Genomic DNA, 15209 nt, shown 5'->3' with positions numbered 1-15209 from the left:
CGTTTTGCCGCGTATTTTAAAGCAGTTTTTAGCATTTGTATTACAAAAATATAAATATATAGTATAATCTCAAGCATTGCGTGTTTCATTGGTGTTTCAATCAAAGTCTCCGTTTTTCTACACCCCCCTTTTTTTGGAACCTCAAATCATGCGGTTCGCGTCTGGCTGGAAGAAGTTGGGTAGCGAGCGCTGAAGGATGCGGGGAAGATGGCGATGAATGTTAGGAACAGAGATGCAGCTTATCAGACCGCAGACTTCTGCAGCACGTACAGCCTGCAGCCTGTAACGTACGGAAACAGCAGCCATTACCTCCCTCGGATACCAGGTAGGATGTGTCATTTCGTCCGGACGCTGCGGGTGATGCGCTGCGCTCAGACCGATGCTGCGCATCATTACACGATGCAGAATTGATCAGAACATACGTTTGCCTCCAGCACGCCATCACGTCTGCATCTGTGTCGGGTGTGTTGCTGAAATCCGGACCGGGTGCTGTGAGAGTGATTTGTGAGTGTGGAAGATGTCATCGGACTGGGCAGGTGCGCCTTCCCAGTCCTTGAGACCCAGCGTCAGCCTCTTCCGCACGAGATTGCTCTGGTTTGCACAGGTTTGCACAGATGGGTTTTTTCAACAGCTCGACTCTAGTTAAATGGATGCGCATTCATGCCTAACTTAAGCGATTTCAAGGTTTCGTGACTATTTAAATTTGATTATAAGCTGTCTCAAGTGTATCAGCAGGTCTGTCGATTAGAACCATATTAAGCCCAAATGCCAATACTCCACACATACGACCGGATTTTCTCTGTGATTCCACACATGAAATTCAATTTCTGTAGTCGACACACCAGCAGGAAGGATTAAATGTTGACGGAAAAATGATATATTTATTCAAACAATAGAAACCGAAATGCCACTAAGGGTCTAAGGGTCATGACCCCCCCTCCCCCAGGTATGAACATCTAATTGGTCTTATACATTTATAACTATAATTGTTAAAAAGGAGACTTTCATGAGGATAATTTAATTCCACAAAAGTTTACATTAATAGGCTGTTTATTACAGAAATTATTACTTCCCAGTTACCATGAAATAAAACATCTCATTTAATGCTGCGGCTCTAATTTAGATATCAGTCTTCATTTGGCCACAGGCTGTTATACACAAAGCACTACCACTGTCAGATGTGTGACATGCCTCATTTGTGTGCCCGTGTAAAACCTAGTTTTGATGTTCAGTCACCACAGTCATAGCAATGTCATTAAAACCCTCAAAGGACAGAAAATGGTTCGAAATATTTATGTATGATACCAATAGTTACCTAAAGGTGAACTAAAAACAATATCCAGCTAGTGTTTAGCACTGCCGAGTCATGTGAGACACGCTTTTGCGTCAGGCAGTTTCCTACCTTTACCTTCTCGTGTACCCGGTGCTGCCTGCATTATACATGCCTACACAGAAAAATCACCAGTGTTGAATTAACGCCTACAATGGTCATTAAAGTCCACTTAACAGTCATTTCAGCCTCGCTATATAAGGGAGCGCTTTTTCACTCAACAGAAGATCTCCCTCCTACAGGGAATAAAACTGCAGCTGTGCCTGTCGTCTGTATGTAGAGTTTTGTTTCGTTTTTTAAAAAGAAGGAATTAAAAAACCTAGATGGGAGAGCATGGTTGAGGCTCTGACCTTCAGCGGGAACTATGTAGGTCCTCCTCGGGCCTATTTCTGGACATGTATTCTCTGATGACCAAGAGATATCAGGTTTGTCTGCTGGCACCAGACAGAGACAGAGGCAGGAGTGGACACAGGTATGACACATTCTGTTCATATTAGTATAAACATAATGGTGTTCTGATCTCTTTGTTGGCCAGAATCTTACAAAGATCTTGAAATGAATCCTCTTGGCCTAAGTCACGGTTCACCTTCCTTCAATCCTGTCAGGATTTTTTTTTTACTCTCTTCTAACGTCAAGCTCTTTCGGCACTGCGATGTGTTCTGTCTGTTTGTCCTGGAAACAAAACCGCCCTTAATGCTCTCACGCTATCTCACGCACCCTTTGCCTATAATAATACAAGTCAGAGCTTCACCAGAGCTAATCCAGTGGAAACATGGGACAGGGGTGTAACCACTGACCTGTCAAACCTCCTCAACAGCAAGAAGAACTGTTTTCTGCACTTGACTGCGTGTGCTATTCGTATGGTGTTTTAATTTTGATTATTTTGGCTTGAGGATCTGCGAGTGAAGTCACGGTACCGCCGGCACAAGATGTTGAAGTCGTGTGAAAGTCGCTGCCTTGTTTCCCTATAATTGCTTTTCCCGCTCGTGAACCCTAACTCTAAGTTCCCTCTGGGGATTAATAAAGTGTTATTTTAACTCTTGCGACACATGGCTCCACTTGCAGGCCCAGAGTCCTCACCGAAGCCGCCTGTGAACCTCCTGTGTCAGCAACAGCCTCAGGCCTTCCAGAATTTGACCCTCCCTGAGCCTCTAGGCCTGCCCCCAACAGTCATGTCCCCAGACCCGCTCTCATTCCCACTTTGCGGGCCTCTGTCTGCCAAGCCGTTGCCACATCACCTGCAGCTGGTTCCGAGCGCCCCCATCACGGTGCCCCTGGCGCCCAGCCCCAAGGCCCCCGAGGAGGAATGCCCGATGCCAGGCGCTGAGCAGGACCCTGCGCTGGAGGAACTCTGTAAGCCGCTGTACTGCAAGCTGTGTAACGTCACGCTCAACTCAGCCCAGCAAGCGCAGGCTCACTATCAGGTGAGTACTTCTGTACGCCTTCCAAACCGAACCCACACAAAAGGGTGAAACGGCTTGAGCTTAGTTTTAATGAAGAAGCATTTAGCCTCGCGCTATGTTTTTCCTCATGAGGTTTGTAGCATTGTCTTTTCCTGTCGGTTGTGAGATCAGTCGCCATAACAATGCTACAGGTGTTGCTCAGCTTTTTGGTTGTGTGCCTTACAGGAAAAACATTGGTTGCATTTGTTGGGTTCCAGGGCAAAAACCACAGCAAGAAACTGAGAAATTTTCACGCCGGCAGTCAGCAGCTGCCCCCCATCCGCATCCCAGAGGAAGTGGAGCAGTCCCGCTCCTCTCCGCCCTCCGAAAACGTCGGTGCAGGGAGCAAACAGGTACAACTCCACTCATCTCTGTGTCTATTAAGCTGCCTCGTCAAAGGGACCAGTACAGCAGAATAAATAGGTATTGCGGTGTCACACTGAAAGCCTCTGCACGATCTTAATCAGAAGCTCACCGCTCCCACCACGTCCCGCCCTCAGCTTCCCGTCAAGGGCCCCGGCAGGGTGATCCTGGCCACGGAGAACGACTACTGCAAGCTGTGCGACGCCTCCTTCAGCTCGCCAGCTGTGGCCCACGCCCACTACCAGGGCAAGAACCACGCCAAGAAGCTCCGTCTGGCCGAGGCTCAGCAAAGCGCCAGCTCGTCGTGAGTCTCCGTCCACCACACGGCCTCCGCACACTGTCTCGTCTCGCAGGCGTGAGGCTGGATTTGTTGTTGCTGTCGTGATTTGCAGGAGCTGGATTCCAGTGACGTCCAGAAGGGTGTTTATAATCCAAGTTCACCTCAGCACGGCACACGACGATAGCTGGCGGGTAGTTTTGTATCGAGGAAGGACTTTTTCCATTAGGATTTATCTTCTGTTTGCCTTCGTGCTGATAACAGAAAATGGAGACTGGATACAGTGTCCTGCTCCACAGTTGAATATCGGATCTATTCAAAAGCAGCAAGCCTGGACTAGAACGGTTATCATTGTGCTAGAACACGAAATAAAGTGGTGTGGTTTAAACAACGCATAACGATGTCAGTTTGATGTCAGTGTCAGTTTACGATCATGACCAAAGCGGTTGCCTTGTGAGTCTTTTCACGTAATGTTAATAAGCGAGTTTACTTCACTGAAGCCCTTTATGTTTTGTTTAGTGTCAAAAAATGAACAAAAAAGTTCAAATCCTCACTGAGTGTGGTGTTTTAGCAGAGATACAGCAGACCTTATGCAGAGACGTTCCCGGAAAGAGGGGCTAGAGTCCAGGTTCACCAAGAGCCGACGGACCCACCTCCACCCTGCTACAGCAGGTACACAACACACCTCCACCCTGCCACAGCAGGAACTACAGCTACACAGCACACCTCCACCCTGCTACTGCAGGTACACAACACACCTCCACCCTGCCACAGCAGGAACTACAGCTACACAGCACACCTCCACCCTGCTACAGCAGGTACACAACACACCTCCACCCTGCTACGGCAGGTACACAGCTGCACAGCACACCTCCACCCTGCTACAGCAGGTACACAACACACCTCCACCCTGCCACAGCAGGAACTACAGCTACACAGCACACCTCCACCCTGCTACTGCAGGTACACAGCTACACAGCACACCTCCACCCTGCTACAGCAGGTACACAACACACCTCCACCAAGACATGTCTGACTTATTTTGATCACGTTTCATTTTCTTCAAGCACTATGGAGGAACAGCTATGGTTGACTTTTGGTGGAGGAACAGCTATGGTTGACTTTAGGTGGAGGAACAGCTGTGACCTCTTATGTGAAGTGTGGTGTGGCCCACAGGGGGTTGGGCTCTAGCGTTTGTACCCGTGCTAGTCTCTCTAAGGATGGGCCCGTGCTAGTCTCTCCAAGGGTGGGCTCGTGCTAGTCTCTCTAAGGGTGGGACTGAGCTAGTCTCTCCAAGGGTGGGCCTGTGCTAGTCTCTCTAAGGGTGGGACTGTGCTAGTTTCTCTAAGGGTGGGACTGTGCTAGTCTCTCTAAGGGTGGGCCTGTGCTAGTCTCTCTAAGGGTGAGACTGGCATCAGGCCTTTGGTGTTTGCAAGCTGATACTTCAGCTCACGTCAGCTGGTGCTTTGAACGTCACTTACATGGCTGTAGGTCTCAGGGTCCCCCACATAGCCCCACTGACCCTCTCCCCTACACACACACACACACACACACACACACACACACGCACGCACACACACACACATGCACACACGTACACACAGAGCACTGCCCCCACTTTAGGTTTAATCATATTTTACAAAACACCAGTCCAGAAATAGTGAGACATAAATTCCATCCTAAAATAAAATGAGGATTAGTCTCTCACTCCAGCTGACAGTAATTCTTTCCGGCAGCAGGGTTAAGACGTTACCACATCTAGTTAGGCTCAGACTGAAGACTGAGTTAACAGTGAGACGCCATGCAAAGACGGAGCAATGACTCACGCTGAGGTCTCCGTCTATCTCTGTCCATACATTTAAGACATTATTTATGTAAGAATTCTTCTCTCTCCATATATACACATACAAATGTGTGTTTGTGTGTGTGTGAGAAGCACTTTGCTTGCACAGCTGATGAAGGACCTCTGTCTGCAACGTTCTGTTTCTCTCTGTGTACGTCTCTACATCTCTTACTACATACAGTACACTGCAGTTACACACCTGGAATCTTCTTCCACTCACACACACACACACACACACACACACACACACACACACACACACACACACACACACATAGAGAGAGCGCGAGAGACATAAGAGTTCTTAGTGTGTTGTTTAGTGTACTGTTTTCTGATCTTGCTGTTTGGGGCATGTCCATCAGGGCCCTACTTCAGTTCTCGCCCAAGACTGCGCATCCCCCGGGATCTGGCCATGTGTGTGACACCCAGTGGCCAGTTCTACTGCTCCATGTGCAACTCGGGGGCGTGCGAGGAGGCCGACTTCCGTCTGCACCTGGAAAGCAAGCAGCACAAGAGCAAAGTGTCGGAGCAGCGGTACCGCAGTGAGATGGAGAACCTGGGATACACCTAGGACAGCTCCTAAGAACTCTCCACATGCCCGACCCCTGACTTCATCACAGGCCCTGTTTGCACAGAACGTTTTAATGTTGCTAGGTGGAAGAAGGAGAATGAGAGCTACCTCTTGGAGAATTACAGGTGATTTTTTTTTTTAAAGTTGGGTTGTGCATCTTGTTGTGTCTGTTTGAGAGTGAAGTTCAAAGAAGCTTCCTGTTTTGTGTAAGATCCTGTCCCCTCGGTGGAATGGTTTCCAGTCCCACACTGGGTTAAAAAGCAGCTTCGCAGACCCCATAATTACATATGGATCAGTTTGCCTTATAATGACTGATACTAGTATTAAGGTCCTAATCCCAGATTATGATAATATCGGGAGACGTGAGAACTTTCTATGATCCAGGTAGGCCGACGCAAGTTCTGGTTACATTTTTTCACTTCCACTACATATTATTATAATATTATATTACAAATTATGATGTTTATTTGGAAATTATATATATATATATATATATATATATATATATATATATATATATATATATATATATATATATATATATGCTTTGCTGTGTTCTTGTGATATTATGAATTACTAAACTACTTCAGATCCATCCTTTATTTCTTAAAAAAAAAAAACTGCAGATGAATAATTGTGCAGTTATTGCCTCAAAAACAGAAGGAAGGGGCAACATCTGAGGCAGAGATCTGTTCCATAGCCAGCTGTGGGTTGACTGCGTTACTTCAGGAGTAAAGATCTGAGTACGGAGACCCAGAATGAGTAGAATGATGAGTAGAATAGCAGCTGGGCTGCTGTGAGCAGGTTAATGTAGGTAGAGCAGGGCCTGTAGAAGGTACTGTGACTGCGATGACAATAAATTTCCTTGCTGGTTTTGCACAGCCATATCGTAGATGAAGCCCATGCACGCACGCCTGCAGAGACTGCTGCATTGGGCTCGGACCGGGCTTTAGCTAGCATTAGTATCGCGAAAAGGTTCGTCGCCCTCCATGTGGACACGGTGACGTGGGTGAGTCCCTCTGCGTAGCCCTACCTCAAATGAGAATCAGTTCAATGAGCATTCTCATCTTATTTAGAGGGGAGCGAATACGACGTCCACCGCAACGTTTATTGTCTCACGCTGACTTAGATATAAACACGCTTTGTGCGTTTTTAAGCAATCGCAAATGAGGAGGCTTGAAGCCGTGAGACGTGTCCGTTTTCTGCCAATATACATGCAGGAAGAACGTTTGTGAAAAGAGAACGTTTTAACTTCAATGTCACTATATTTTGTAGCCGTTATATGAACCTGTTTACATTTACAGATTAATGCATTTTTAAGGGCATTTGCAATGTGTCAGACTGTAAGGACGCCGCTTTCTTGAAACTGTTCTAGCCATTTCAGTTGATGTCTGCCTCTGGATTCATTCCGCTTTTCTTTCAGTAATCTCTTAATTATTGCACACACTTTGTTTTGCATAGCAGTAAACATGTATAAATACTTGGAAACACGAGCATGATACTATAGATAATGTTAAGGATGTCCGTGTGTTGTTCTACTCGAATATTTCCGGTGAGAACATTGCCCCATACACACATTGTGACCTTCAAAGATGGCCATAGCCTGTTGCTTTCTCTGCATCGGTCTATTTTGGCCAAAAGCTCCTCTTTAACGTTCCCCTTCTGTGGGCGCCCTGGGGACTTGAGCATTCAGAATACTTCGGCTGTTTTCCTGAAGACGGCTCAGCCAGTGCCTCTGAGTGTACGCGCCTTTCTGGTGGAAAAGATCTGTTTCGAGTCTTGCCATAGAGCAACGGGTGCACCAGTACCGACACAGCGCATGCTGTTTCACTCCCATAAGGGTTCATCCTGCTCCTCGCGCTTGGTGATTCCACGGTTCTGCCGTGGACCCCTGCAGTCTGGCTGCATGTTCTTCGTTAGGTCATGGACTCTAAAATCAGGCACGGACAGGAACGTCAGCGTTGCCTTAGTGACCATTTTCGGTTAGTTGGCTGAGTCTCCCGTGCTCACTAAGCGACCTTTCACACGTGCGCAGCTTCCGAAGTGCGAGACTCAGGGCGAATGCACGTCGAGCGGAAGTCTCCAGTCTCCGCGAGTCGTCGCCCGACGCATCTGGTCGCGGCGCGGGCAGGAAGCGGCGACCCCGCGCCCCCGCGCCCCGAGGGCGCGCTCCCGAGAGCGCGCTCTGGCTCTGCACAGCCTAAGCGAACGCGCTTCTTCCTGCCAAAACAAATAGCCACTTCCACGGAGGCCCGGTCCGGTGTTTACTCTGAGGCCTTCCTGTTATGTAAAGTCGTGCGAAGACACTGTTTTCTGAAGGGGTTTCGAGTTTATTTTATTTTGAGACGAGTCAAAATAAGATCTAACTGTAGTGCCTTCTGAAACCGCGCCTTCATTTCGAGGAAGCCTTGTTCAATGAAGGCTGAAATGTTCATAGTGCAATATGTGGCAGTGTCTGGTTCCTGTTTCCCCCCACCCATGATAACATGAAAAGTACGAAAATGTTACGAGTGTTTGAAGAAGGAATGATATAAATATAGTGGCGAGACTACTGGTACAATTATTTCGATCACAGTATTATATGTATAAACAAAACGTTTAATTAAAGGATAATTATGTTAATACTTTGTCGTTGTGGTTGTTCTTGTAAACATCGGTGTGACATGTAACACTGAATTTAAGCCTCGTTGCAAACACCCGAGCGCGTCCTTTTACGACTCCACGCCCCGACGCAGCACAGAACAGTTCACGAACCAAGCCTAGCGCGCGGGTGTCTCCGTTGAGCTCGTGCTGCTGTGAGTGTGTAAGGGGGTGTGCAGCCCCCACCCGTGGTGCGAAGCCCCCGTAGTGACCCCCCCCCCCCCCCCCCCCGTGGTGCGATCCCCCCGTAGTGAGACCCCACCCGTAGTGCGAAGCCCCCCGTGACTCTGCGCATCGCGCACCGGGCGAACCCTGCGTGCCCAGGACCTCCCCAGCGCCCTCGGAGATCCCGCGGAAAGTGTCAGCTCAACTTTTAAAGGTCTTTAAGCTGCTGATCTGAGACCAGCTCTTGGAACAGTGAAGTGTTTGGGCAGAAGAAGTTTGTCCCACGACATCTTCAGTGCCAGACGCTTTGGCGGAACACTAGAATTAGGTTCCCTTCCTATGTCAACACTTGTGGGTTGGATTTGGACCTCAGTCAGTATTCCTGACGGACACTTAATCGCCAGGAAATGTTCTCAATACACCAGACAATTTACCTCTTCAAATTTGCTGTGACAATTCAGCTCATTCGTACCAAATCATTATTTGAGAATGCATCGAGTGTTAAATGGACATTTTTTGTATGTTCTGTAAGTTCAGGGACATTAGTAACAACACAGTTACTATATATAGCGCCAAGTATGACACCTCTTCACTGCTAAGTGGTAAAGACGGAAGGCAGTGACCTGAGCTGTACTATCTGTCCTAGTCAGCGGATTTGAAATTCGCCATCTGCGTGTTTACTTGTGTGTGTTCGACTAATATTTCTATTCTTTTAACGTCTGTTACAGTTCGAATCTTGGAGAGGTTTATGCGAATCACCATTTTAGCATTCCAGCATAACTTGTGTAAAGAAGATTGCACAACAACACTGCGTTATGTTCACCAAAGAGAAACTCCTTTAGTTCATAATAAAACATGCAGTGTGCCACTGCCTGCGACCTTGGCTCATGACAATCAGGAGGCATACCCATGAAGGCCAGCAGAGGGCGACAGATCATCACATTAGCAGCCCACAGTGTCTCATACAGCCACGTGTGCTACATCACAAGGGTTATATATGATCCTCCATTTAATGAGAAATTCTATTTCACCAGGACACCCTCCTACATATTGTAATGCTGAGATTAAGGGGATCAAAGCCTCTTCTACCCCCGAGAGGCTTGGGAGTGAACGTGAGGATCAGCTAAACGGTCATTTAAATTCTGCTGCACAGAGTCACCGTACACAAGCCCTGGGGAGGTGTTAAGGAAAACGAGGAAAATTGTCTCAAAGGTCAAATGGATTGAGCGGTTTGAAGTAGGACAGTGTCATTTTATCAATAGTGTGTCTGCAGTGTGATTTCTGCCCTGTACCCTTAGATAGGAGTTTACACATTTACTGTCACTGTGAGTGTGTCCACTCACTGTGAGTTCCTGCTGAAAACCTATTTAAAACACTGAATCACTGGTGGCCAATGTGCTCACATGGCCGTCCTGACATTACATTACTGACATTACAGACTGACATTACATTACTGACATTATGGACTAACATTATGGACTGACATTACATTACAGACTGATATTAAATTACTGACATTATGGACTGACATTACATTACAGACTGATATTACATTACTGACATTATGGACTGACATTACATTACCGACATTACGGACTGACATTACATTGCCGATGTTACAAACTGACATTACATTGCCGATGTTACGGACTGATATTACATTACTGACATTACAGACTGACATTACATTACTGACATTATGGACTGACATTACGGACTGACATTACATTACTGACATTATGGACTGACATTACATTACCGATTTTATGGACTGACATTACATTACTGACATTATGGACTGACATTACATTACTGACATTATGGACTGTCATTACGGACTGACATTACATTACTGACTTTACATTACCGACATTACATTACTGACATTATGGACTGACATTACATTACTGATGTTACGGATCCCCGTTCATGCTAACACACTTTCATGGCCTTACCCATGAATGACAGCAGGTTCCCTTCCTGTAAGCCACAGGTCTGACCCCACTGTCGAGGGGTGAAAAATACATCACCACAGAACCAGCAGACCCTTTAAATCTGAGGACATGACCTGTAGAACAAGACATTCTTTGGTATCCTAGCATGCTGTTAATGGACTAGGTGTGCTAAGGGTGGGATACATCTCCCGCTGGTGTTTGTTTAGTGGTTTTATACAGCAGGGTAATGATTGACAGGAATATGTTATTCTACTGTTCATTACATACAACCAGAGAAGGAAATTTAGTCCAAAACTTCATCTTTACACCACCAACATCTACCATGACTTCATGAGTTAGGTGTAAACAAGAGAAGAAATTTTTTTTTCCTGTGAAGCTCTTTTGTGTTTAATTGGGTGAAAAGCTTGTCTCTGTGTCTCTTCTCTCTCCCCTGGTTCTGTATCCAGAGGCCCCGCCCCTCCCACACAGATGTCCTTGTTTAACAAGTGGTGCAGCTGCATGCCCGAGCGCAGGAAGCCGCGTGTTTGCGAGGAAGTGTCCGTCAGCCAGGGCGCTATGTTCCGTTGCCAAGGGAACAGCAGGGCGACCAGGGCTCTCTGCTCAGGGAGAAAGCACCCCGGCTGCCTGGGCAGGGGGGTGAGTTTAAACAGTCTCGCTGCATTAACTCAGACCTGCAGGGCCTGAATCCTGGGAACCCAACAAAACAACACGATGTGGTGTGGTACATTTGGTGCCATGAGGTCGCTGACGTTCTTTAAAGTTCCAGGTACACACGAGGGATTGTTTTCTTTTTTTGCGATCAGTATTGATAGTTTACAAGGAAGTGATCTTTCTACATGTAAATTCATTTCAATGAATAAATGAATTAATTGAATGAATTCAGTGCAACAACACTCATCTTTTTTTTCTGATGTTTCACAGCTCTGGGTACTGACTATAAAGGTCTGTGTCAGTAGGAAACCCGGTTTGCAGATCCAGGTTTGTGGGTTCAGTTGTGACGGAGTGCTGTCACCTGGATCTTTGGTACCTTTCAGAAACACCGGTACTTAAAGAAGCACTTACTGATGAAATGACCCAACATCTGACCCCTGTCACACTCTTTTGAGTGTGTATGTATCCATGACAGTATATTCTCTGTGCACTTTCACTGTGTGTTCTTCCTGTCTTTAGATAAACAGTTTTATACTCTAATCATTATAACAGTGATCGTCTCGAATGCAAAGTAAGAACAGAAATCGTGAAAGAAACAAACATACAAAACCAGTTTAAGAATTTTTTTTTGGTTTTTTTTCTGTCAACCCACAGCTGGTATGACAAAAAGATATTCTGAGAAACGCACCCCACAGACCTTCCCACAATTCAGTTATCATCCGTCGGAGAGCAGGATTTACAGTGTGTTATTCCAAATGGAAAGTGAGAGAGAGAGAAAGAGGAGGCGGGAGGGAGGGGGAGTATGGAGAACATTAGTCAGTCATCAGATGAGTCTCTTGTTCACTCCTCCAGGCACATGTTCACATCTCAATGTGTCTGTGTCTAAACAAGCTGCCCCATTTATTGCCTGTCAATAACCTTGGAAATTGCCCCATCAACTTAAAAAAAAAAACATGGCATCATCCAGCTGTGCCTTCTCTCTCTCTCTCTCTCTCTCTCTCTCTCTCTCTCTCTCTCTCTCTAATAATTATATCTATTAAACTGCCTCTCAGGCAGCAGAACAGAAGTAGCGGGAGAAGTCTTTGTAAGAGGAGTCATTTGAGAGGCTGGTGTGTGTGTGTGCGTGGGTGTGTGTGTGCGTGTGTGTGTGTGTGTGTGTGTGCGCTGTATGGAGCTGGTGTATGTGGGTGTGCTGTATGGAGCTGGTGTGTGTGGGTGTGCTGTATGGAGCTGGTGTGTGTGTGTGTGTTGTATTGTCCTGGTGTGTGTGTGTGTGTTGTATGTTTCTGGTGTGTGTTGTATGTTTTTGGTGTGTGTGTGTTGTATGTTTCTGGTGTGTGTGTGTTGTACAAAGCTGGTGTGTGTGTGTGTGTTGTATGGTGCTGGTGTGTGTGTGTGTGTGTGTGTGTGTGTGTGTGTGTGTGTGTGTGTGTGTGAAAGGTGCCCTTTTCAGTCATGTTTCAGGTATTCTAGGCAAATCCATTTCCCAATGACAGTCAAATCAACCAGCCCTCTGTAGCACCACTTAACATCACAACTGCACGCTGGTGAACTGCACGCGAGTCGTTAGCCATTAGCTGCCCGACCCACTGACGTCTACAATGTCACCAGTGAAATTACACACTAGAGTATGTTTGAATATAATAGTGAGACAGCGATTGACATGGTTTGAACTGTACCAAGTTCTAGACATAAGTTCTAATATTAATCAAGTATTAGACTGCCTGCTATCAGCCCAAGAAGGACACCACATCAGAATCCATTCACCTGAAGCACTGATAGCTAATGGTGAAGGTTTTGTCTTTGTTCTGACACTATAAAACTGAGTCTGGTGTGTGTAAGACAAGGAGCAGAGTTATAGAAAGCAGGCCACTGAACTTCCCTTGAGAGAGAGGTTTGCCGTGGATGGTACCTGTCTTCAGTAACGCGCGCTTCTATTACAGAAATACAATCTACTGCAATAAAGTTGAATTTTTGTCTTTTTTAAACAATCGGGTTCTGCAATAAATGTGGTGAACACGCTTCGTCTGTGTTATGTTTATTTATTTATATTTATTATATTCATCGTTTTCTTTCTGAGATCCTATAAAACCTATAAAAAGAAGAATTTGAAACAAAAAGTCATCAAGAATAAAGTGTAGAATCCATTACTCTGTACTAATTATGCAGGGGTACTTTAAGCTTTAGATTTCTAAACAAACAACAAACATTTGTCAACATGAGTGGAATTTTTCTTCTTTTGGAAATAAATGGCCATTGTAATCGCAAATCAAGCAGTGAGTGATATTGAATGGGGGAGTACGTCATCGATTATGTTCACATGGTGCACGGAAATGATCGCTCGGTTGCGCACATATGCAAGTTCAGTGAGGTCGTTGTGCTTTGGGTCACTTATCAACTCCATCGTCCATCATCCTTTTATGGGCACTGCAGTTATTCCTCCTCAGAGAGTTCTGAGCGCGTGCGCTCACGTTGCCTGGGGACTTCTCCAGAAGTGTAGGATGTGAAAACGTCGAGGTTGGCTCTTCTGGAGACCCGTCGCGGTGGCAGTTTCTTAGATAGGGCTGGGAAACAGAAGGATGCTCCGCAACATGGCGGCTTGGAAACTCACATTCCCAGGAGCTGGAGCAGATGTGTTCTTCTGCTGTGAGACTCCCAGTGTCTGCCGCTGAGGTGCCGGTGGGTCAGTCAGAGAAGGGGCCAGAGAAGGGGGTCACACCATCTGACACCAAAGCCTCATGCTTGCCACTACAGTGTGGAGTGATGGCTTAAATGAACAGGGGCTCAGAAGCGGAGCACACGAGGTGGCGCGGACTCGTGAGCTTGATGGTTCTTATGGAAGTGTAGGAAACAGGGTTGAGCAGAAGAGTCTTTCCACCTTTGACCTTTAGTGTTTCCATGGCTGCGTTCAGAGCCGGTCCAGAATTAGCCTGTTAAACTTCGTCCCGTCCACGGAGTGTAAGGTCCCTGCACGCGGAGGGAGACCAGTCCTGTGAAGGACACACGGACACACATCTCTCTGAAACACTCTTTCTACAAGGGTGTGTGTGTGTATGTGTGTGTGTGTGTGTGGGGGGGGGGAGTGAATCGTGCCTGCTCACCTTTTGATACGGCTAATCTGCTCACAGAGAATGGAGAGGTACTGTGTGAGTTTCACCATGGCGACAATGAGCGTGCCCATCACGAGCGTGCACGTGGGCCAGAGCAATGAGGACAGGACAGCTCTGCGACCATAGAGACGTGTGAGCAGCGCGCTGTCCTGCTGTCCTGTGGGGTCACAGTAGCAGGGTACCTGACCGTATGCCTTCAGCCGCTCAGAGATGTCCGTCACCAGGGCGTGTGACACGGAGTACTCCTTGCGGCACTTGGGGATGTAGAAGCACTGTAGGGAAAGACAGTTACCTTTCCCATCAGGAATGTTCGGAATGCGTCGGCACTGCAGAGCCATGGTGTAGTGACAAGAACGAGACGTGACCTTTTGACCTCTCCATAAAACAGGGTGGAGACCAGAACAGCAGCCCAACACGTCAGTGAAACCGTAAATAGCTTGGTAATATTACTCTCTTTAAAGCCAAGCTTTCAAAATTGATCAGTTGATTTCAAGTTTTCAAGTTGCTTGGGAGAGACAATAAAATCTATGTGAGATGTTTTTCTGTTCCGACAAGTGCACTTCATGTTATTCAATTATCAAAAGTGAAGTTTAATATATAGTGGTTTCTCTGATAGTTCAAACTGGAAATTGATACACTCACCTAAGAAACTAATGTAGTGGATTCATATTAGCAAGTTGCACTTTTAATTGTGGTAATTGTAATAGCGCCAAAGTGTCCTTAATAGTGTAAATAATAAGTCTATACCTGTATATTGAAAAATATCACTTAAATACAATTTTGGAATTCTGCTTTGTTATTCTTACTGGACTGTCAATCATAATCTAGGAAACAATCAAGGATAATCAGCAATACATGTTTG

General features: G+C 46.3%; 2 protein-coding genes across 8 annotated transcripts in view; one reads left to right on the top strand and one right to left on the bottom strand.

Moving 5' to 3' along the window:
- Positions 1-183: 183 nt before the first annotated feature.
- zmat3 (zinc finger, matrin-type 3) lies at positions 184-6292 on the top strand. 2 transcript variants are annotated; one of them, XM_026996931.2, is made up of 6 exons: positions 184-325; positions 2396-2754; positions 2991-3125; positions 3273-3439; positions 3987-4084; positions 5618-6292. In XM_026996931.2, exons 1-6 carry the CDS (start codon positions 208-210, stop codon positions 5824-5826), a joined length of 1086 nt encoding a protein of 361 aa, XP_026852732.2. In that variant the 5' UTR covers positions 184-207; the 3' UTR covers positions 5827-6292. The 2 variants fall into 2 exon arrangements, with proteins under 2 accessions (XP_026852732.2, XP_035379164.1); XM_035523271.1 differs by having other exon boundaries at positions 244-325; positions 435-2754; positions 3984-4084.
- Positions 6293-13263: 6971 nt separating this feature from the next.
- The window catches only part of si:ch211-247n2.1 (calcium-activated potassium channel subunit beta-2), a 19603-nt gene continuing 17657 nt past the window's right edge, over positions 13264-15209 (bottom strand). For 4 of the 6 annotated variants that reach the window (XM_035523130.1, XM_026997030.2, XM_035523128.1 and 1 more), the window contains 2 exons: positions 14339-14619; positions 13264-14227 (listed from right to left, as the gene is read on the bottom strand). In XM_035523130.1, the coding sequence (XP_035379023.1) occupies positions 14146-14227; positions 14339-14619 (363 nt within the window). In that variant the 3' untranslated portion in view covers positions 13264-14145. Of the gene's footprint in view, positions 14228-14334; positions 14620-15209 lie in introns of those variants that run through there. The other 2 variants (XM_026997036.2, XM_035523131.1) reach the window with 1 other exon arrangement.

Source organism: Electrophorus electricus, chromosome 26 (genome assembly GCF_013358815.1).
Source record: "Electrophorus electricus isolate fEleEle1 chromosome 26, fEleEle1.pri, whole genome shotgun sequence".
Lineage (NCBI taxonomy): Eukaryota > Metazoa > Chordata > Actinopteri > Gymnotiformes > Gymnotidae > Electrophorus > Electrophorus electricus.
The sequence above is the reverse complement of the archived record's forward strand: the minus strand, read 5'-3'. Positions and strand labels throughout refer to the sequence as shown.

Excerpts from the sequence above, each read along its gene's own strand:
- zmat3 (XM_026996931.2), top strand. The coding sequence starts at position 208 with ATGGCGATGAATGTTAGGAACAGAGATGCAGCTTATCAGACCGCAGAC. Across the intron at positions 326-2,395 it reads TTACCTCCCTCGGATACCAG|GCCCAGAGTCCTCACCGAAG; the intron begins GTAGGATGTGTC and ends CTCCACTTGCAG. Across the intron at positions 3,126-3,272 it reads TCGGTGCAGGGAGCAAACAG|CTTCCCGTCAAGGGCCCCGG; the intron begins GTACAACTCCAC and ends TCCCGCCCTCAG.